Source organism: Equus caballus, chromosome 19, assembly GCF_041296265.1.
Source record: "Equus caballus isolate H_3958 breed thoroughbred chromosome 19, TB-T2T, whole genome shotgun sequence".
Taxonomy (NCBI): domain Eukaryota; kingdom Metazoa; phylum Chordata; class Mammalia; order Perissodactyla; family Equidae; genus Equus; species Equus caballus.
In genome coordinates, this window is record NC_091702.1 from 9,691,510 (window position 1) to 9,714,526 (window position 23,017).

Here is a 23,017-nt window from a genome sequence, read left to right on the forward strand (position 1 = left end):
GGCCCTGTTTTACACAAACCTCAAGGCTGTAATGCCAGGGCGTGCAAGCTGACTGCACCATCCTGACTGGCCGTGGTCCTTTAGGCAGCGCCCTCACACTTCATCCTTGAAGGAACGAAGTCATAAAGTAAGATATTTAACACCTTGAAGAGCCTACATTGAGTATCTCAAGAGGTGTTTCCTCTCAACTCTGGCTGCACGTTGGAATTTCCTGTGGTGCTTTTAAAAATGCAGATAATCAGTCTCTACCCAGGCCTTTTGACTAAGAAGCTCTGAAAGCGGGCTCCAGGTGCAGGCGTCTTTAACAGGCTGCACCACTGATTCTGAGGCAGTGGCAGGCTGGAACGTGGTGCCCTAACCAGGTGGCAGGAGATGGAGATGTGTGAACTGATATCTGGTGAGCCAGGAGCCAGCAGCTATGGTTTCTATCTACCAGGTGGCTGCTGCCCCCAGGCCAAGCGCCTGGAGCTGGCCCGAGGCATTTCCGCCTGAACTGCAGCCTCCAGAGGGAGGCTCTGCCCAGCCAGGCGCAGGGCTGCTGCAGGGTTCCTGGAGCCAAAGTCCTGGGAAGGCTCTTGAGGCCGGCAGACCGGGCTCACCTCCCGGCCAGTCAGTGCCTGCCTCCTGGGCCTGTCTCGCCTCATGCCCTTCCCTAAGCAAGGGAACCTTCCTGAGCAAAGCAGTGAATCTTAAGAATAAACTGTGTGGGCTTTTTAATGTGTTGCATATGTGCAGAATGTACTCCTGGCTCGTCTCCCTCTGCCTTCGAGATGCTCGCACTGTACTAAATATTTTGACACTAGGAGAACATGACATTAAATATTTAACATGGATGGTATTATTTTTGTGACACACTTCATGATTCTCATTCTTGTTGCCAAGGCCAAAATACACTAGCCACCTTGTCTATTATTATAACAACATAACAACAACAATAAGTATTTGTAAAGTGCCTCCAAGACCCTTGAGAAACAACTTTAAAGGTGCAATTTCTTCCCTCAGAGAGTTTACCAATTTTTATGCATAACATAGAGTGAACCAAAATACCCACAGAATTTAAATGGTGCATGAATATTAAACACGTAACAAGAGAGTATGAGGCTTGTCACTTTCCCTGGAAAGTCTACCTTGAATAAACGCCGTGGTGCATACACATTAAAAATGAACAGGCATTACTGTTTTTACAAAATTGTTTTAAAATATTTCTTCCTAATTTCCTACTCTCATGGATAAAATCCTTCTTAAGAATTGCTGACCATTTGGCCGCCCTCTGAATGACCAGTCACGGCTGGCCACGTGCCTCGGCCTTCTCTCATAAGAGAGTGCTAGGAACTAAGATCCAGCAGCGGAGGGAGGACTGCAGCTCATGTTCTACACAGGTCAGAGTTGGGGCTCACGGAAGAACTGGAGAAGAGAAAGCAGAGGGGTCTCTACAGAGGGGTCTATTCAACAACACGTGCATGCACACCTGAGTGCACACACACACACACCCCTCCACATCTCTCTTGACGCACCTATAAAGGGATGAGTAGCCCTCATTTGCTAACCTATGATTCAAAAATGAAACAAATGGTTGCACAGCAGTGGGGGAGAGAAGGTCTTCCCCAGACCCAGATGCGGGCCATTTGGTAGCAATTTGTAAACATGGTCTCCCTGTTTTCAGAGGTAGAATGAGTCCTTGCAGTCGTCTCCCTTTACAGATGAAAAACACAGAGGCAGGAAGAGCAGAAGTGTCTTGTCCAAGGCCAGTGGTAGAGGCGAAAGAGCCCCCATTTCCCACCCCCGCCTGCCCCCAGCCACCTGTTCCCACCACCCTGCCCACCCCCGGCCTCCAAGTGCCCTCAGCCACTGCCGTCATCCACGTCTCTGCATCCTGGGTTTCCTCCTCAAGGAATGAGCGGCTGGACCAGGCCTGGAGACCCCTTCCAGCCTTCACAGTCCTGGTGTGGGCAATAGTCAAATTCAGCACGACTCCAGGGTGGCAGCTGGGGGAAAACATCTGTACTCACTTTAAAACCAGAAAATATCAGAGCCTGCAACAGGCACATGAAAGGATGTTCAACATCATTAACTATCAGGGAAATGCAAATCAAGACTACAATGAGATATCACCTCACCCTGGTCAGAATGGCTATAATGAACAAGACAGGAAACAAGTATGGGAGAGGATGTGGAGAGAAGGGAACCCTCATACACTGCTGGTGGGAGTGCAAACTCGTGCAGTCACTATGGAAAACAGTATCGAGATTCCTCAAAAAATTAAGAATAGATCTACCATACGATCCAGCTATTTTGCTGCTGGGTATTTATGCAAAGAACTTGAGAACACAAATGCATAAAGACACATACACCCCTATGTTCATTGCCACATTATTCACAATAGCCAAGACTTGGAAGCAACCTAGGTGCCCATCAAGAGATGAATGGATAAAGAAGATGTGGTGTATATACACAATGGAATACTACTCAGCCATAAGAAAGGACGAAAGCTTGCCATTTGTGACAACATTGATGGACCTTGAGGGTATTAAGCTAAGTGAAATAAGTCAGAGGGAGAAAGTCAAATATCTTATGATCTCACTCATAAACAAAAGATAAAAACAATGACAAACGATCACATAGAGACACAGAGTGGATTGGGGCTCACCAGAGGTTAGGAGGGAGGCCGGAGAGTGAAAAGGGTGATTAGGCACATGTGTGTGGTGGTGGACGGTAATTAGTCTTTGGGTGGTGAACGATGTAATCAACGCAGGAGTCGAAATATAATGACGCACACTTGAAATTTATGTAATGTTATAAACCAATGTTACTGCAATAAAAAAAGAAAAAGAAGTTGATACAATTTAATAATAAAATATAAGAGGTGAAAAAGAAAAGGAAATATCAGAGCCTGAACTACTGCTGGTGTCACTCTGCAGCATGGGGTGGACAGTGGCCATCCAAGCCCACAGCCACACTGGGGTGGAAGCCTAGGGTCGAGGCTCGCGCTCAGGCGCGCTCTTGGGCCAGAGGGCCCAGTCGGAGTGCGGCTGAGCGCAGACGTTCTGTTTCCGTGTGGGGGATTTGAGTGGGGCTCTGACTCCTGTCTGTCTCTCCTGTGCATCTGCCCAGAAGCCCTCAGGAAGTCCCGCCACCCCTCCTGGACTCAAGGAAGCCTGAGCAGGCACACCTGTGTACGCGCAGTCTATTCACAGCTTACCCGGAGTTTGTCCTGTGCACTCCAAATTTATAAAGATTATTTTCCTAAATTCTCTGCAGCATAAAAACCAAATGAAAGTTGTGTAATTTCAATCAACAATGCAATTGAGCTCCTCTAACAGTGAGGCACAAACGTGAGGGAATGGGGAGTCCTCCTGTAGAGCGCCGGCTGCGCCCCTGCGGTGCTGGGCCCAGAGCCTGCGGGGCTTCGGGCGCCTCCCGGAGGGCAGCGTTGATGCCTGAGGGGGCGCCTGCTGCGGGCAACAGCGCGAGGGGCAATGTGGGGAGATTCACATGTACGCCTTAGAGGCCACGGCTGGACAAAGGAGGAATAAATCCCAGTTCTTTTTAGGTTTGCCGAGTGTGAATCAATCAGAAACCTTCCAAAGTGAAGGGCAAACCCAGCTCAAAGCAAAGCTTATGCAAAAGCAGAAATTTCTAGGCTCACATGGACAGTGATCCCACGTGGCTTGATCCAGGGCTCAGACTGTAAGCTCCGTAAGCTGGAGCTTGGTCCGCCCTCAGGCTGCCCGCAGAGCGGCGAGATGGCTGCCAGGCTCCAAGCCTCGCGTCCCATTGACTGACTGGTGGTTTACGTATCCATCCCTGGACCATCCACCGAAGGACTTCCGTCTGTCAAGACCCCCCCCCCCCCCCCCACACACACACACAAGCTGTGGAAGGGTTAAAATCCACTCACAATGCTTTCTGGGAGTAGGGAAAGGTAAATTTTCGCACGGGAAATTTAAAGTGCTCTTCCCTAAACAGGGGGCACAGTGGCTGACTATAATAAACCGACGACCGCCATCAAGAGTAACAAGCAAAGACACCCCCTCTTCTGAGAGCGCCCCCGCCTGGCTTTGGCCCGTCCCAGCCTGTTCTGCACCTTCGGCGGCCACGGGTGAAGATTAACACGGTCCGGGGGCCTCCTCCCCAGCACCGGCTGTGCTCCTAGTCGGGCCAGCTTGTGTTCACCTCCTGCTGCCTCGGTTTGCCTAATCGACAACATTTTCCTCTGCAGCTCACTGTCTCTCTGCCTCTTTAATAGACTCCCTCTTTCACGTTTTCCCCATAGCGTTGAGGGATCAGTGAGGCCGGAGGCTCACTTACAAAGAAAAGCTTCACTGTAACATCTGGATGAAGACATGCAAAGGAGGGGCTCCACGCAGAAAACGCGCTCAGCGCCCCTTGTACATCCGACCACTGATTAAATGCGGAGCTGCCCCACGGGAAGCGGGGAACATGAGGCAGGAGGGAAGGCGCAGGGATTTCTTCAGGAAACAGGAGGACCAAGGCCCCTGGCTTGGCTCTGTCTGCTGCGACTGGAAAGAAGCTTCCTGCGGGACCCTGTCGCCTTTCTTCTTGGTCTCCCGGTGCCCCTCCCTCCACGCCCCGCCGCTGCTCCAGCCTCGGCCCTCCCGCTGGCGCGCGGCTCCGGGGCGGCGATGCTTCACTGCCGGCCGAGGGGACGGGGCTGGTCCCGGGACGTGGCTCTGGAAGGGACCCTCCGTCCGACTCTGTTACCTGTGCCGCCGTTCCCAGCGTCAAGGGAGAGGAGCAGGGCGGCCACCCTCCCTTTCAGCCCCTCCTGAGAGGGTTGCCTGGCTGCCCTGGCCCTGCTGGTGGTGGGTTTGCTGCCTCAGACCCCACCCGCATCTCCGCATCTTCGTTTGTGAGCTCTTAGAGGACACACACTGCGCCTGACTCCACGTCCCCGTGCGCGGAATCCGGCGCTCCTCTCCCTCGCTCTTGTGTTCGTGGAGTGCCGAAGATGTGCCTGACCCTGTGCTCGGGAAGTGAGAGAAAAGACACCCCAGACCACCTGCGCCTGCCCTCACACAGACTACAAGGTGGGGAGGGGCTGGGGGACGGAAGGCCTGAGTCCCAGGCAGCATTAGACCCTTGGGCTGCCTGTCCCCGGGGGACACCCAGTGCTTATGTTTGCTAGCGATAACTTTTCGTAGTCTGATGTATTTCTTGCTGGATTATCTGTTCAGAATGCATCAATACATGCTCATTTATGAAATGAATGAATAAATGAATGAATGAATGACAGTGTGACCAGTGCTCTGAGAGAAATATGAGCTGCTAAGGGAACACAAGAAAGGACTACGGTAAGCTAGAGTTGGGGAGATCATGGAAGGCTTCCTGGAGGAAGAGCTATCTGAGCTGGGTAAGAAAGGAGGAAGAATAGGGCAGGAAGGAGCTAGGTCAAAGAGTGAACAAGGAAAAAGCAACTTAACAACTCTGTGAAGGAAGTAGAGGGACAGAGAGCTAGAGGTACAAGACACAGAAGCGGCACAGGCAAAGAAGTGCCCCCTCTTCTAGGGAGGGGATGGTGTCGCTGGAGGCGGAGGATTCGAAGGATGACAGGACTCTGTCAGGTCGCTAGCAGAGAGAAAGCCACAGACGTTTCTTTTTGTTGAAGTTCTTGCTCACCCCTCACTCAGATCCAGGCTTGATTGTGGCTTCCTGGACCATCTAAGTCTAGCTGGAGGCTTCCTGCGAGTTCCCAGCACAACCCCTCTGACCAGTGGGTGGCCTCTTAGGCCCCGGACTGTCACTGCGTGAGTGTTTTTGTGTCTTCCCCACCCGTCTGGGAGCCCCTGGAAAGAGAGACCATTATTATCATTTGCCATTTTGACCCCACCCTCTGGCACGGTTCTGGGGGACGGCACGACCTCAATAATCTAAACGAAGTGATAAATAAGTTTCAGGAAGAGAACCTGGAAGTCTAAACTGGCGTGGCCTGGAGAAGGAGCTGTATGGAAGAGAAAAAAGACCAGGCGGGGCTTTGGAAATATTTCGCAGAACGGAGGAGGCCACGCCACGAAGCTGGGGGTGCATCTGTTTGTGATGGGAGTCACGATGGATGGATGGATGCAACTCCAGGAGTCGGCTGGCCAGATGCATTTTAAGAAGCTCATTCTGGTCACAGAGCAGACTGCAAATTGGAAAGGACTAGGAACAGAGGCGAGGAGACAGGCCCCACACAACTCAAACAGCCTCAGTTTACAGAAGATTAAATGTAGCAATCGGTTAATTGCCCACAAAGTGTGAGCCCAGTTCACACCATGAGCTATGCAGAGAGCCTGTCCAGAGTACACGGGGGCTGTGAGGGGAAGGAGGTTTGACCGGGTTAGCAAAAGACAGGGAAGATACAAAAGGAAATGTTTGTAAAAGCATAAAATAAAATATCAGAGAAGAGACCTAATGTAGGTGTCAGCGTGGTAAATTACAAAGTTTCAGAATTGGGTGAAAAAAGAGGCCAGTTCTAAATATGTCTCTCAGGGAAAAGGACAAAGATAAATGGAAAATAAAGAAATGGGCAAATAAAAATCAGACAAATGTGAACAAAAAGGAAGTGAAGTGGGGGTATGAAATTAATATTAAATAAACAAAGTAGAATTCAGGCAAAGAAAAGCTGCAGTAATGAGAGGTGCTCATTGATGAAGTGAGGTCCCTGAGTAGGAGCAAGGGGATGGGGCCCAGGGGATCGGGGGAGAAGTGAGTCCTGGATAGAAGAAGGGCTCTCTGCCTTGGTGACAGGAAGAGAAGTGGGAAGGTTGGGGTGGTCTTCGTCCCCTTCACTCCCTTCGCTCCCATGCCTGTGCTGAGTACAACCCACCTGACGCAGGGAGGTGCTGTGTCCATACCAGAGTCTTCCGGCAGCTGGAAGCCCCAAGATGGACAGGACACCAGCTGTGTCCGCTGTGGGTGGGTGGTTGACTTGGGAGCAGGAAGGGAGGGGTTACAGTTTGCTGCTTTTCTGTTCTCTGTGAAGCAGGCAGCGTGATGTCTGCTGATGTTGAAGGAAGAGGACGTGGGACCTGAGGTTGGGAAAAGTAGGGCAGCTTTGAGATCCAAACAGTGGAGAAAAATGACTAGAAAGCAGCAGACCGGTGGCTCTATGTGCGGTTGCTGTAGATCGAGCACTCACAGTGTGGCTCTGTATTCTGTGACTTTCTTCAGCACGCTCAGCATCTTGGTCCTAGGTGATGAGCAGCCAGACAGTCACATTCATCCAGATGTGGATTTTGCCAAACAGGTGCAATGAAGGAAGAGTGAGGCAATGGAGTTGAGAACAGGTCAAGAGAATCTTCTAAATGCTGAATCACATCGTCCAGCCATCCTAACCTTCCTGGTGAAGAGAGAAATTGAAGACAGAGGATAGACTGGAGGGAGGAAAAGAGTTCAAGGACAGTGTGTGGGGAAGGTCAGTGCACAAGGTCTGCAGGAGAGAGACAGGAGCGTGAGAGGCCTGACGCCAGACCTTTACTGTGCACATCTGGAATGTGAACGAGGCGCTCCTCCACCCTCCATGGTTCTCTGTGTGCCTGCTGAGTTCTGTTTCCCATGGACCCTTTGTGGGCTTCCTTTTCCACCCCATCAGCGTTTTCTCCTGTTCCATCTCATAGGCATTGCCGGTCCGGCATACATTTTTTTAAATTGAGGTTGCAAGTTTGCAACATCCAGGGTATGCTCAATGTATGCAATTTCTATACCAGTGTAACCTTAAGAGGGTTTGGCATTTTGTTCAGATGAACTGGTGGCAGCTGTATCACTCCTCCAGTTGACCCACTGGAGCCACATGAAGAAGACAGTGGGTTCTCAATTACCTCTGCTGAGAGAGAGGAACAGTGACACAGAAAGTTGAAAACGCGTTTGTGTTCATCTTTGGAATGAATTTTGTATTTCTGCCTGAAAATGGGTGCCAGACTCATGAAAACCTGTTAGTGGAAAATCAAGAGTTGTCTAGACCTAATAAAATATGTGGGATGATAGCATGATCTGGGAGCCCATCGCTGCCTGGGCTTCAGCTAAGCTTTTAAATCTCCATATTGAGTGAATCATTCTGCATGGCACCAGAGGGAGAAATTCCACCCTGACCCCATCAAACTGAGGTGTCTCCCTTGTACCCTGCTCTGTCAGGATCGGGGCCCCTGTAATCTTGTCCTAGAAAATGAGACTGCTGATGCTCTTTTTTATTCCACTCTTTTTTTATTTCCACTAAGCTATTTTTGCTACAGTCATTTACTGCCACTGGGATTTTTGCAGAAGGTTAATAGTAGCAATAAAATGAAGGGCAAAGTGAGAATCTCGAAAGAACAGACTGTAACCCTTTGTTTGGTCAAGGCTGAAAACCCTGCGAGGCGTTACAGTCTCCAGTTTGGAGTCAAGGCCACCTTCAACCTTGCTTGCTGAATTGTTCTCCATCCTCTGGGCCCAGCACTTAACGTCTCTCTGCCCAGCACTGCGAGGCTTCCCATCACACTTAGAGCCTGCAGAGGGATGAGTCCGCTCCAACCATGTGCCCTCTGCTGCCTAGGCCAGTCGTCAACCCTGGCTGCCATTATAGTCACATGGGGGGCTTTGAAAAAGTGCCTGTGCCTGGACCCTTCCTCAGACCAACTAAACCAGAATCTCTGGGCTGGGCCGGAGCCTCAGCTCCAGGGGTTTCCATTAATTGGACCAGAGTTGAGGATTGCTGGCTGGGACTAGGAGCTTGGAGCGCCACTCCCTGGGCAGCTGAGGAGGTGGCCCCGGCTCCCGCCAGCTCTACCTGCTCACCAGTGCCGGGTCCCCCTGGAAGCTTGCGCACCTGAGCCACCTCGCTGCCCAGCAGCGTGCAGGAGGCACGGCCGGAGAGCGGGTGCCGACGCAGGAAGCAAGTGCCAGGTGGGGAGTTTGTTTCCCATTTTGCTTTGGCCTCCAATTAAAATTCAGAATTGTGTGGCATTTTTGAATGTTTTAGTCTATTCGTCGCTCTCCGTGTGTCACTTCAGAATAATCCACAATAAATAATAAATCTCCCTGAGCTTTGTTACAATGGGTACATGGTTAGAATTGACTTTGGTTTTCACTGCCATCTCTCGAAAAGTCGTTTATCTTCTTGTGGAATTTCCGCTGCTTCAAATATTATCTCTTCGGAAGATAAGGAAGAAGGTAACATTTAGTGAGCACCGGCTGCGTTCTTAGTACTATAGTGGCAACTGACATGCCCTGTTGAAATTGTTAAGAGTGCAGGCTGCGGGGTCAGAGGGCGTGGGCTTGCAGCCCAGCTCAGCCACCCCCACGAATACACTCAAATGACAGAGTCACCATGAGTTTCCAATGAGATAGTGTCTACAAAGTGTGTAGCACGATGCCTGACACAAGGCAAGTTCTCAAAAAAGAGTTGGCTGCATCATCCTCGTCTCATTTGATTCTCACAACAATACTGGAGTAGGTATCATCGTTCACTTTAGAGACAGGCAAAGTCTCGAAGATGAACCTATTTATCGGTGGACATACTCGATCTCAGGTGTATCTGAAAGAAAATGAAAATAGCTACCCTTCAGGATGGTTGAAAAACAAGAGAAATAATTTCGGGGAGCTTTGTCTAAGACCTGAGAGATAGTCGACTGCAAAACTGAACTCTGTTCTGTGTGTTGGAGGGACAGCGAAGAGAAAGACAGACAGATTCCCTGTCCTCGTGGAGAGCAGGCTGAGATGTCCACCAGACCTTCAGGAACCATGAGGCATTGGACATTCCAGATCTTTCAGTGGCACATTCTTCACCAGGGTTGTGTATTCTTTCCCACTTAACAGCCAGTTCTAGTCCCTCGTAGTGAGTGGTCCCTACGGGTCTGGACTCATCACAAAATGATCAAAGATGGAGTCACCAGGCGGCATCTTTGCTCCCCCAGGAGTCCCTTCTGGGAACACTCCCTTGTTTCCCCAAACCAGGGCCCCTGGTGCTAGCAGAAGGAGCAAGAAGATGCTATCACTGCTTTAAGATGGCATATGCAAGTGTCATTCTACCATAACGACTCCCTAGATCCATGCCAACCTCCCAGCCATCTCTGGAATGTTCTTTCATTGTTTAAACCAGTGTAGTGGTTGGTAGATACTCAGACCACTAACTCATATAAAGGCCACAAACAGATTCATTCAGATTAACTCATTTCTAAGCAATGGATTAATGAAAAGAAGATTAGCAGACCATCAGAGAGTTTATTGAATGTAACTTATATGCTGATCATTTCTTCTCTGCTTCCTTGAATTTGCTCATTCATAAAAACCTAATAAGCCCCTCCTACGTACTAGATTTTATATAGTCTCTGAGGATACAGAGATAATCCCAAGATAGTAGTAGTTTTGAAAATGTCTCAAGAAGACCTGTCTTCTTTGTTTGAGAACAATCCAAAATATTGTTGACATAGAAATATAACTTTTATATTCTTTGATGCCTCTGGATAAATTTCTGGATAACTTTCCATACAGTACGTTAGGAAATTTCATTGCATTTTTGTAACATTGGGACGATGTACTTACACTGCCATCACCTCAGTGCTAAAGCTGGGCTGAGAACACCAGTGTCCACACCAGGCTTCCAGGAGCTGTTCGGGTCTTCTCCCATACCGTAACTAATTTTTCAGTATAGTGCAAAATATCATTTCAAAGGGGAATGACTCTATGTAGAGTTTGGGTTAAATGGGATCTCCTAAGGTAAAAGATGTACCAACATGGTTTTCTGATTTAGCATTGCTCCATTTTCTTCTTTAACATGATACATTTCCATGTATAACTACTGAAAAGGAAAGGTCTCCGTCGCTTTGTTAGACATGAGAGTCAGTGCATAAAAAAGATTTCCTGCATCATTCCATGGGAGATGCAAAAATACCCCTCTGCTTGCTACAACTATGCGTTTTCCGTTAGGAAAAGGATGATAGAGATTTAAGGGGAAAAAAGGGGGGCTGAAATCATTAACGTTTGGTAACCATCAGGCACAGACAAAATAAGCTAATCTTTACATGTAAATCCATAAATCTACAGGGAAACATAGGAACGGAGTTAATTTCAGTGTATATCATTTGGGAACTTTTTCAATCTTTGGCTTTCATTAAATTATCCCTAATATATTTCCTCAGTTTTAATCTCTCTATACTTCAAAAACTCCTTAGTCAAAAAGTGTGTGACTTGTTTTGGATTCCTATTTGAGTTTTCATTAATGATATTTAATACTATAAACATGGTGAAGCTCATAGCCCAAGAGGGAGAATTTGAAAGGACTGACGTAAAATACTTTTTCTTTTTTTTTTACAATGTATTATCCTTAGCTTGTTTTCACTAAGTTTCTTTGCCTCCCTACGAAATTCAAGTTTATTCCCTAGCGTATCCTGAGAGTCCTAAGAGCAGACACTGGTTTTTACACACAGACACAGCAGAGTCATTCAACATTGTGACCGTCTCGGGGAGAGGAGCTCACTGAACCGTCAAAGGAACGCAGCCCTGCACAAAGACGGAGATGAGACGTGAACTTTTCAGAGAGAAAAGAACGTGTGAAGGAGGTCACGCTGACTTTCCAACTTCTCGACAGCAATGTTTTTCCAGAGAGTTCTTATTCACAGTAACTTCAGTGGAAAGGCAAAAGATAAATTCAAAATCAGAAATAAAAACATAGATTTGAGCAAGTGCTATGTCCCAGTCCTTGTGCTAGGAGTTCATGGGGGAAAAAAAAGGACTTTCAATCCTGATAATAGATCCCATTTTAGAAGAAGATATTGAAAATATTTGAATTTGTTTAAAAAAAACAGAAATTGCCATTTAGCACTAGAGTCCCACAGTAGGTGTCTAATTTTATGCTAACACTGTGTTATTTCACCTTTGTTAACTATTCCATACTTTTCTTATAGGAGTTCTTTCAAAGAACAAAATGAACAGGGCACATTAGTGATGAACGCTGGTTACAAGGGCCCTGGACACTTAGTTGTAAAAACTAGTTTTGAATATGTAAATATCAGGACAGGAAAATATGGGGAATTGTGACTAAGAAACAGGACAGGATACAAACAAGATACAAACACTACCTCTTTCCACCCGTTCAGGAAGTAGGAAAAGCTGTAATTTGTTGAAACTCTGTTCGTGAATGGATTTTAAAGTGAAGTAATAAGGATTTTTAAAAGTTTTTCCTTCTGATTATAAAAGTAATAATATTTCAAAAGTGGGCAAAAAATTAAAACACACAAAAGAAAAATTCATCTAAGAACTTTTTGGCTTTATTTTATTTTAAATTTTCATAACAGGCTCAAGGCGCTAAAGCAGTCAATTCAGGAGTCATAAGGAAACTGAAGAAGCTTAAGCCATGGATTTCAATTACTGTGTATCATTAATTCTAACATCTAAATGTGGGGAGGGGTTCATTGTTTTCTGGGGGAAGATTTAGAGCAGTGACATTTCATTCCTACGCTGTGCTCACAACCGCACCTGTTGGGGAACGTCAACCCTCCCAATCTGCTTTATAGCACAAAACTGCCCCTTCTAAACTTCGTCCTCATCCTTCATCCTGCTTCCATCACTGCTTCCTTGTCCTTAAACTTTATTGATCAGATTAATGGAGAAACAGATCAAAATAGTTCCAGGCGGAGTTACCCTGAAACAAATCTTCAAAGAAAATGGAGCTAGCAGCATCCCTTGGCACTTAAGTACAGAAGACTTTAAATCAAAGAAAGAAGGAAAATATCAAATATTTGGACATTCTCTACAGGATCACAAAGAACCCCATGTCAATTGCAGCCGCTTAACCCTCACAACCTCAAGCCTATATATGGGAGGTTAGACAAAGATTCAGGGTCCAACTTTCCACAGGGTTTTCTGGGAGAACCAGCCAGCCCATCCCAGGCTCGCCTCACCTAACACCGAGCTCCCCTCAGCCACTGCTTTCCCACTCCTATGCCCTGCCCCGGAATTCCTTCAGCCACAAGCACGTCTCACTATGACCCAGCTCTCAGCCCTGGTTGGGATTCTTAAAGGTTTGAGAGCTTAAGGTCCCGGATGGCTCTGTGCATGAGGTCTCATGGGAGGACAAGATAAAACCTGTTCTCGGGGGGGCGGGGGGGGCTGGGAGAATCTGGGGACAGGCCTGTGGCCCGGAGGAGTAGGGGCAAGTGCATGGTGTTCTTCAGACCGGGCAGTTTGGGGGCAGAAATAGGTTCAATCTTGTCGTCAGGAAGGTTCTGCGGAGGAGGCACGCGGCAGAGGGAAGAACGTGGGAAGACTCATGAAAGCAGGATAGTTACAAGTATTTAGAGCAAACCCTAGGCCACACCATTTGGCTGGAGCAGGGCGGGTAGGGGGAAGGAGGAGGGGGAGGCATCATTCCCAGAAAGCAGCATGGGGCTGGGGGCGACCATGGCTTTGGAGACCCCACCACTCACCAGCTGCGGAAACCTGCTTCTCTACCCCTCCACGTCGCCATCTGTACAATATGGGGAATGCTTCAGATCTCGCAGAGTTCCCTATAAATGGAATCCTACTTGCACTTCGCGTGCCTGAGGGCCCACTTTTATTCCTCATGGCCTTTACCACTTCCTTTCTAGTTTCACTGCTGTTTCAAGCTCTTTTATAAAGTGCAGGTGTGAAAGCCCTCCCAAGCCCCCCAGAGTTAAGTGGTATTATTGGTTCCTGCCAGAAAAGGTAATCAAAGCAAAAAAGAAAAGGCTAAGTTGTCATCACATTTGTTAACTCAGGCCAGATGCTCATTAGCAGTACACTGGAAGCCAAAAATGAAAGACCAGGCTGCAGCTTGGATCCAAAAATAATGGCCAGCCTCTGTGAAAACATCAACAGGTGCAGAGCAGAGCGAGGAAGAACACTTCGTCTGCACCATTTGAAAAAGACGGAGCCCTGAGCTGTGTCCCAGGCACCCAGACGTAGGTCCGCATCCAGCTTGTCTGCAGTGGCCACAGCAGCGTTGCTCAGAACATTGTTTTGCCTCCCAATCGCCTGGGGAGCTTTTTAAATATAATGATGCCCGTATTCTGCCTCAGATCTGCAGAACAGACCTCAGAGTGGGCTTCCTGGGGGAGTCTAATGAATCCTGAAGCATAAGAGCCTGAGACTGTGTGTTAATGCTCACACGTAGCCGACGCTGTTAAACGCTCACCAAATTTCACTGAATCCTCCTGACAATGCTGTGAACTGGTTATTATTGTCTGCCTCCCTCCCCGTGCTAGTGAGTGGGAGAATCAGAGTTCCAACTCAGCGCGACCTGCTTTCCGCTACCTGCTTCGCCATCACACTACTGCTTCCAGCAAGAGGACAACTCTGTTCCATGCCCTTCAATTGGTAGAAGGTGCCAAGAGCAAGAAGCCAATTCTTCACCTCTGTCACCTGTCTGCGCATCCCCGTCCCACCTTCTGAGACTCTCCCTCGGGCCAGATTTCTAGGTATCTGCTTTCTGTCTGTGTTGTTTTGATCCTGCATCAATAAAAACAGTAAGGTAACTGTGAACTCACGTGTCTTGCGGAAAGACCACACTCTCTCCACCCCATATAGGGATTCGGAGTGGGAAGTCGGTTGGGGGGACTCCGGAATAAGTCTGCCTGGATTTAAGTCCCAGCTCACCTCCACCACTTACTGGTTACTTGAACTTCAGGCAAGTCTCTCAACTTCTGGAAAATGGGGATTGTAACAGTTGAGTAAAAGGATGAGATGGGCGAGGTTGGGTGTAAAGAAAAGGAAGAGATGCTAAAATATCAGAATGGGAAGAGTCTGGAAATGTGGTCCTCAACCTTGGCCGCAATTAGAATTACCTGAGGATCTTATAAGAATTCTGATGCCGGGGTCCCATCCCCAGAGACTCTGATTGAACTGTCTGGTGAAGGCCAGGCCAGTGGAGCCATCGGAAGCTCCCCAGGAGATTCAGACTGCAGCTGGGGCCGAAACCACTCCTCCAAGACAGTGAGGAGGCAGAGGACGCCCGCTGCACAGGTTCTCCTGTCAGAGACCCTTCGTTACCAGGACTGGAATGCCCGTGTTTTTTAAATGTTTATTTACTGATTCAACAAACAATTTTTAAGTGCCTACTGTGTGCCAGGCTCCACTTCAGTGGCTAGAATTAAAAATTTACATTGAACTCGGTCCCTGCCCTCAGGACAGTTGCAGTCTGACGGGGAAGTCACATGCGAAAATAAGTTATGTCATTACCATGCAACGTGGTCTGTGCAGCAACAGCAGTTTGTTCAAAGTGGTAGGAGAGTAAACGAGACGACTGACTTCTCTCTTCAAAGTCCAACCACAGGACCATGACCAGGAAATTACAGAGATCAAGGAAGTCAAGGCCCCTAATGTTGCGTATAAAGAAACCAGAAATCACGAGGTTGGGACTTTCTCAGGGTCACAGAGTTAATGACATAGAGTCCTAAAGTATTTGATTGAGGTAGCAAGCCATGCTGTGACCCCCAGAGCTGTGTCTGGGAACCGTGTCCCACAGCGTCTCACTCAGAGGCTGAAGTCCTGGGTCCTGAAGAATGAGGAGGATTTGGACACAAGGACGTGGGCAAGGGTTCCCTTCTCAGAAGACTCAGTCCGCAGCTCAGAAGGGGAAGTGCTCACAGGCCAGTGACCTGGCCCTCCTGTCAGGTGGTGGCCAACAGCTCAGTGCCCCCTCCTTGAACCAACGCTGCCCTGGGCTTACCCTCTGTTTCTTGCTTTCCATGAAATTTGGGGGGATGCTCACACCCCCAGCTCCACATCTCTCTAGGAGTAATTCTATTCAAGTGGGATGGTTAGATGATTAATTTTGCCCAGTTTTGTCTGAGTTCAGTGAGATTCAGGGTTTGCCTCTTTAAGCGTAAATTCTTCAGTGATGTAACAGATTTATAACTCTAAACACCTCTGGATTGAACTCATCTCCATCATTTGGTCAGCCTTGACTCCATTAACTTGCCCTTGACATGTGCTCTATTTGCAAAACTTAAAAATTGTTAAATCCGTAGTGAAATTCTCCCCTTGCTCTGACCTTGATGTTGTCCTTGAATTCTCACCTTTTCTCATACTCTCCATCCTTTAATCAGTAAATTCTACTGCCTCTCCTTCAAAACCTGTCAAAAATTCAACCACTTCTCACCATCCTCACTACACCATCTAGGACCAAACACTGTCCTGTGTCACCTGGATTATCATAGCAGCCTCCAGCCTGGGGCTCGTGCTCCAGCTTCAGCCTCAGAGGTGTGTCCTCAGCACCGCAGTAGGGGCTCCTCTTCAAAGAATGTCAGACTGTACTATTTGTCCATTCATACCTCTTCTTTAGCCTCTCCAAGGTCCTTCTTATAACTGACATGACCCCACACGACCTCAGACCTCACCCCCTCTCCTCTGGCCACACTGGCTTCCTCGTTGACCTTGAACATACCAGGCCAGCCCCCTTCCCCACATTTCCCCCACCTGGAACCCTCTTCCTCCAGAAAGCTGCAGGGCAAACTCCTTCACTTTCTTTGGATCTTTGCTCAAAAGCCACTTTCTCTGTGAACCTTATCTGGCCATCCTATCTAAAATCTCAACACGCACTCCCTGATACTTCATATACCCTATTCCTGCCACGTAAAAATGACTCACGGGGCCAGCCGGGTGGCGTTGCAGTTAAGTTCACACATGCTCTGCAAGGGTTTGTGGGTTCAGATCTTGGGTACAGATGTAGCATCACTTGTCGAGCCATGCTGTGTCTGCATCCTACATAAAATAGAGGAAGGTGGGCGTGGATGTTAGCTCAGTGACCATCTTCCTCAAGCAAAAAGAGGAAGATTGGCAACAGATATTAGCTCAGGGTCAGTCTTCCTCATGCACACACACAAAAAGACTCTCTTTAACACTCATCAGTAAATGCTAAGTATTACGTATTTTCTTTACTTATGAAATTAACACTCATAACTAAACACTATGTATTTTTCTTATTATTTTTGCCTTTCCCCATAAATCTGCTCCATGTGGGGAAAAATAATTGCCAGTTTTACTCAGTGTTGTCTCCTGATAATTTAAATACAATGCCTGGCACATGGTGGACTCCATCAATACTTGTTGAATGAAAGGCTGAAGAAAAGTTAACTGTGGCATAATAAATACTACAATTGCATTTATATATTCCCTTCTTCCTAGATATAAAAAATGTATTCAAACCAGGAGCAAGTCAAGCTGGAATATAGAAAGGGAAGTCACCAAAGCTATAGCCTGAAAATGATTCAGACCCAGATTGAGGGACATTCTACGAAGTGCTTGATCAGTACTCTTCAAAGTGTCAAAGTCGTGAAAGAGAGGAAAGACGGAGGACTGACCCAGATCAGAGGAGACTAAGGAGACAGGAACACTGAATGCGGTGTGGGGTCCTGCACAGAATCCTGGAACAGGAAAAAGACAGTGAAAGTCAGAAAAGCTCTGTAGTTGAGTCACTAGTAATATGCTGGTGTTAATTGCCTGGTTTTGATAATGGCCTATGGTGATGTGAGGTGTTAACGGCCAGGGAGGTAGATGACTAAACTTTATTGCATCTAAGTGCCTGAATCTCTCCAGCAAGGAGGTCATTTAAATCAGAAGCAGGAATGAACTCCTGAATGGATAACAAGAAGCAATTACCCTGTAAACTGCCAACAAGGTAACTAAGTAACCAAGACAGTGGTGTGTGTGTGTGTGTGTGTGTGTAAAGGCAGTTCTCTTTCTATTTTTACATTTCCCCAATCATTTTTCCAAGCCGTAGTAGGTGCATGCTGAGGGGCCCATGCAAAGGTTTTCAAAACACATATTCCTTGGTGCATGAAGGAGGTTTGTCAGAAGATACAATGACAGTTCAAAGTTCTCTGTACTCTCCCTCTACTTTTAAAAGGTTAGCAATAGCAAGTGTCAGTTTAGTAAAATTATATTCTAAGTAACATCCTACTAATTTGAGATTTCACAGTGAAATAGTCATATGCCATCCTGGGTCTCAAGAAGTCTGGTTCTCATTAGAGGCAGAAAAATGACCATGAAAACTGTCACAGAGGGTTTTTGAGAACCATATTAACTAATAAACCACCCTAGATCTTGTGAAGTTGGGTAGTAGAGAATAAAATCATGCAAGCCGAGTTCGCCTATCTGGAAGGCTGCCCTGGATCCCTCTCCATCGGGAGAGAACATGTCCTACTTGTAAGTGGCAACTATTTCTCAGGGTTGGCTGGTGGACCCTCCCTACACAGTGCCACCCTGTCCCTCTGGAGGCCTTGCAGCCAAAGAGAAGGACTTCCCCCAGCCCTTCTCCAGGAGGGGCCACAGCTGGGTGGGTACCCGGGACGGGGAGAAACACACCAATCACGTCAGGACTAGAAGAACTGAAGACTTGATGAGCATTACTCATGTTTCTATAAACTGAAATAAACATGATTGTTGGGTGGGAAATTATCCCAGTATTTTGTAAATTAATGTCAGTCAAAAAGGCCATTCAGTTCAATTTACCAAACAATCATCGACCATCTACTAAGGACTCACTTCTATTCCGGGTTGTGGAGATAAGAAGAAGAGTGAAATGAAACCCTCAGACAGCTTACTCCCTCATAAAACATTTAAAGGTTATAAGCAAACAACTATAGAACAAATGAGTAGCACGGGTCTAAAGGGCCAGGGAAGTAGCCCACCTGAGCGAAGACCCAGAAACGGGGCCAAACTCTTTATTTTTCCTAAGTTATAACTTAATGCAAATATATATGACAGTGTAAATATATATGATATATGTTTAATATATATTTTTCCTAACTTATAACTTAATGTAAACATATATAACTTAATGTAAATATATATGATATCTGTGTTCTATTTTATATTAAAAGTTTTAAACTAACTGAAAAAGAAAACGTTTAATTATCACTTTTTTTTTCATAATTCATTACTGCTTTGATCTGGAATCAGAAACCTGAGATCTTTTCTTCTGCAACAGACTGAACTCAGGCCCTATACTTTTTCACTGTGATGTGTGGTCTGCAGTCTTAAATACTTCATATATACTGGGGCTGGCAGGTAGTTTTCCTCAGATTCGTTTTAGAATAAAGCTGCTCCTAAACATAAGCTCTTCCCAACGTGGATACACTCGTCATAAATGGTTCTCATAAGTAGGGCAATTTCCTCCAAGATGTGTGAACAATCCAGCTTTCAATGTTGTCACATTTACTCTTCAATACCATTTTGTACTACAGTTTGGTAACTTCAAATCATAGCCCTTCATTTGTACTAGCAAAAGTTAATTAAGAAAGATAAGCTAAATAATGCTAGTTTATTTTCATAAAGTTTGACAACCAGCATTCAATGGCCCAGTCTTGAAGAATGAATTTCAGGCTATCATTTTTACTTCTGGAAACTGACTGCAATGTGGGAAAGTGGACCAAACTATTCTTTAGCAAATGAATTTCCCAAAGACTCTATTTTGTCAGGACTGAGAAGAGCAAATGGGACATTTGTTTCAATACTTGCGCATGCCCCTACAGAGAAATATTCAAGGTGTAATGACTTGTAATGTCAACAAGAAGCTTAGACCTTCAAGCCAATCTTAGCTGCTGAGTGGAGATAGGACTATTTCCTTTGATGACATGAACAGTTACAAAAATCTCTTCGGTATCTCAGCACAAGTGAGCCTGCAAATTCGTCAAGCAAACACTGACCTGATTTTGCTCCAGGATATAGAAGAATAGCTGACTCATGGTATTAATTACTGAATCTATGGCTTGTCTCGATTTAGCTCTTTAGCCCAGAGAAATTCCTGGCCAATGAGGAAATTCATGGATTTACGTAAAGTGCCCCTACAAAATACTGCCACCTCACATCTTTGGCTTGACAAGTCCAATGTCGGCCCCACCCCAGGAGAACCCTGGAACAATGCGGTCTCCATCTGGTGGTCTGAGGCCTTTCTCATCACAAAATAAGCCATTTCCCGACGCTTTGCCTTGCAAGGACTTCTTGTTCAGAAGTTCTCTGACCTCTCCAAAATTCTCAAAACATCACAAATAAATAGAGCTCACAGTGTGTTATTATTTATATCTGCATTCTCATTTGCTGCGATAGAAATACCACCAATAATTTAACTTATCCTGGAAGTTCTCAACCATATTTTTAACAGGCTGGGCTACAGTGTTTCTGGTTATAACATCTGCAAATGCTTGTTTATGCTCTGGACACGTAATTTCTGCTGCTTTCAAAAGAGACTCTGATAAAAGTGTCGTCTGTAAAAAGGTTTTGATGCCCAGGCAATTTTTCCACTTAATAGAGAACAGCATTTCACGGCACACCATTTATTTTATTCTCATTCACAGCCAAACGCTGACATTCTTCAGTCCATTAGGTTTCTCAATGCCCATGTTTTCCGTACGCCAGTCATGGCTGGTTTTATTACGGTGCTTTAAATTGTAGTTTTTCTGTGCAAACATTCTTTGTTTGGATATTCGTCACATCCACCAAAAAGAAGTGCACTCCTATTTTCTTCTTGAAATATTCAGCTCTATTTTCTTAGGAGATGCACAAGTTCCCTTTTCTCTTAATTTTGCAATAAGAAAAATAGCAGTAAACATGTGGTAGTAAATAACTGCAATTTGATGTCAGTGTTGGGCATGCAAAGGAGGGTGTGCAGCCTCTGACTGAGCCTGGGGCCTGGCCCTTCCACAGAGGGCACTGCCCTCGGATTCAGGGGACGTCTGCCGTGTGGGACCCCGGGCCTCTGCTGTTAAGAGAAGCTGGAAAGCAGACATTTTTAAGAAAAATCTCCTAATTACTTAAATGTTGGCAACATTTTAAATTTATTAAAATACCAAGTCGGTCAACATTGTTGTAGCCGGGCAAAGCTGAGTGTAACCTGCAGGCTGCCATTTCCAACCTCTGGGGACGTAGACTGTAACAGTAAAATAGTTTATATCCTACCTTTGTTCTAGTCCCTGAGGACTAAGAAAAGCTGCAATTACATGAACATGCGTCTATGGAGTATGAAGTCCAAGCGCCATAATTAATTTGGAAATTTACTAATGAGAAGTGAGAAGCTGTGGAAAAGGTACCGTTCTTGAAGCTAGGCACGTGTGGGAATCTGGGCATCCCACCGATTAGGTTGGTTGATTTTAGATTCCTCATCTAGAAAGAGTGATAATAAAATTGCATTGTAAGTTTGTCAAAATGATTAAAGTACACGAATTTCTCAGCCTACTGTCGGCATATGGAGGGTGTTCCATAAACAGTAGCTATGATGATTATTGTGAAATGCAGAACGTAAGTTTCCAACAGCATTTCTTTGGTGCCCCCACGACATCACTTGTGCCCTGGCTGCCCTCACGTCTGCCACCCTCACCTCCATCCCGCCCATCGCTCGCCGGCCCCCCAGCAGCCCCTCCACACCCTCTGGGGTTTTCTGCCTGTGAGCACCCACGCTCTTACCTACAGCTGGAAGGCCTGTCCTTTCCTGCTTTATTCAGTTACCTCTTTTGCAACACAACCAAAGTGTCACCTCTTCTAGGAACACTTTCCAGAGCACCACCTCCCTCCAGCTCAGGTGGCGCACTTGCTCCCTGACACCTTGGATTTGCCTCAGTCCAGCATTTGTCAAGTAGTGCTGTGAACTGTGAGCTCCTGGGAGAGGGGCACTGGGTTAGTCACCTCACGGTCCCCAGCACCTGGGTTCAATGCCCTTGCCTGGCATGTATTTTGAGGTCAAAAAAAATGGATCAAGGAGGGAATGAATGGAGGAGGTGACAGTAGCCTGAGTGGCAGAGCCCGCTCAGCATCTGCTTCCGCCTCGCTTGACAAGTGCACATCTGGCTGCTGACTGTGCCTCTCTCCCCTGCCTCCCAATCCTCACTCAGGAGACAGCCTCCCCCGCCCCCCACCCCAAAACCATTCTAGAGAAGCAGGTCATGACAGAGAAGGTGCTTAAATGTCACCTCCCGGAGCCCAGAAGTATGACTGGAAGGTAATAGAGAATATAAAATAGAGTCCCTCGTAGGAGGTAAAGAAGGGAGGAACCATCACCCAGGGCCTTATCTTCACTTTCAGAACTGGCAGCTTCTTAGCTAAGTGCGAGCAAGAATGAGCCTGTAGCCAAAGTGGGCCCGGCATCTCCGCCTTCTGCACCCGCGTTCACAGGCCTGGGCCAGAGGAGAAAGCGCTTTGCGGGCCAGGGCTGCCGTGGCTTGCTGGGGCCTGTGAGGGAAGAAGAGGTATCCTGTCCTCCAGAGGTGTGGAGCCCTGCTGGGGTGCTTAGTGAGAGGAGGGGACAGGCCCAACCGCAGCCCTCTGGTGCCCCTCAGACAGTCCCTTTGTGAACTTCCACTGAAGGAGCCGCGATGTGAGAGCGTTTCCTCTCACGACGCACAATGTTAGAAAAATGATCATAAGTAATATGCAAATGTTTATTCTTTTCTAGGAACATGGGTGACATTTGGAGGTCAAATTTCAGATGAGGTAAGTAACTTTTGGCCTCCATTCTGCTGATCAAAGAAAGTGCAGCGAGAGCTGGCCGGTAGAAGTGCTCTTCCCGGGAACCTAGCCTTCTACAGGGACGATGTTTCAATCACAGGAAATAGTTAAGACTGACTCAAAGATTATTTTCAATTTCATCTTGCATCCCGTCTTTTCCACATTTAGGCTATTAATAGCCCTGAGGCTGTCTGTCTATTACATGCGCAGGCTCAGTAGCTAGAGAGCAAACCAGTTTGGAAGTAACATTCAGCCGCGTTGTGGAAGATCTCATGGCTGTTACAGCTGCGAGTGTTTCAGCTCCACCTAGGGTGCCCAGCTGCTCCCAGTTCGCACGGACTTTTCTGTTTTAGCCTGGATCCCTCAGTCCTGGGCAAACCAGGACAGTCGTCACCCTGGCTTGGGCAAGTTAAGCCACCCTGTCTGAGCCTCAGATCCCCTTGTGTAAATGGGATGATAATGTCGACTCTGAAGTCTGTTGAAAGGGTTAACCGTGTTCACGTGTTAGACATTTATGCGGCCCTCCGACTAGCAGGTAGCAGACAGTCAATGAATCGTAACTAGAATCATTATATTTACCACAAAATTC

At 46.9% G+C, this 23,017-nt stretch overlaps 1 protein-coding gene across 5 annotated transcripts in view; it reads left to right on the forward strand.

Moving 5' to 3' along the window:
* Nucleotides 1-23,017, forward strand: part of KCNAB1 (potassium voltage-gated channel subfamily A regulatory beta subunit 1) — a 364,559-nt gene that overhangs the window by 262,410 nt on the left and 79,132 nt on the right. For all 5 annotated transcript variants that reach the window (XM_001490611.6, XM_070243166.1, XM_070243167.1 and 2 more), the window contains exon 3: nucleotides 22,376-22,413. In XM_001490611.6, the coding sequence (XP_001490661.2) occupies nucleotides 22,376-22,413 (38 nt within the window). The remainder of the gene's footprint in view (nucleotides 1-22,375; nucleotides 22,414-23,017) is intronic.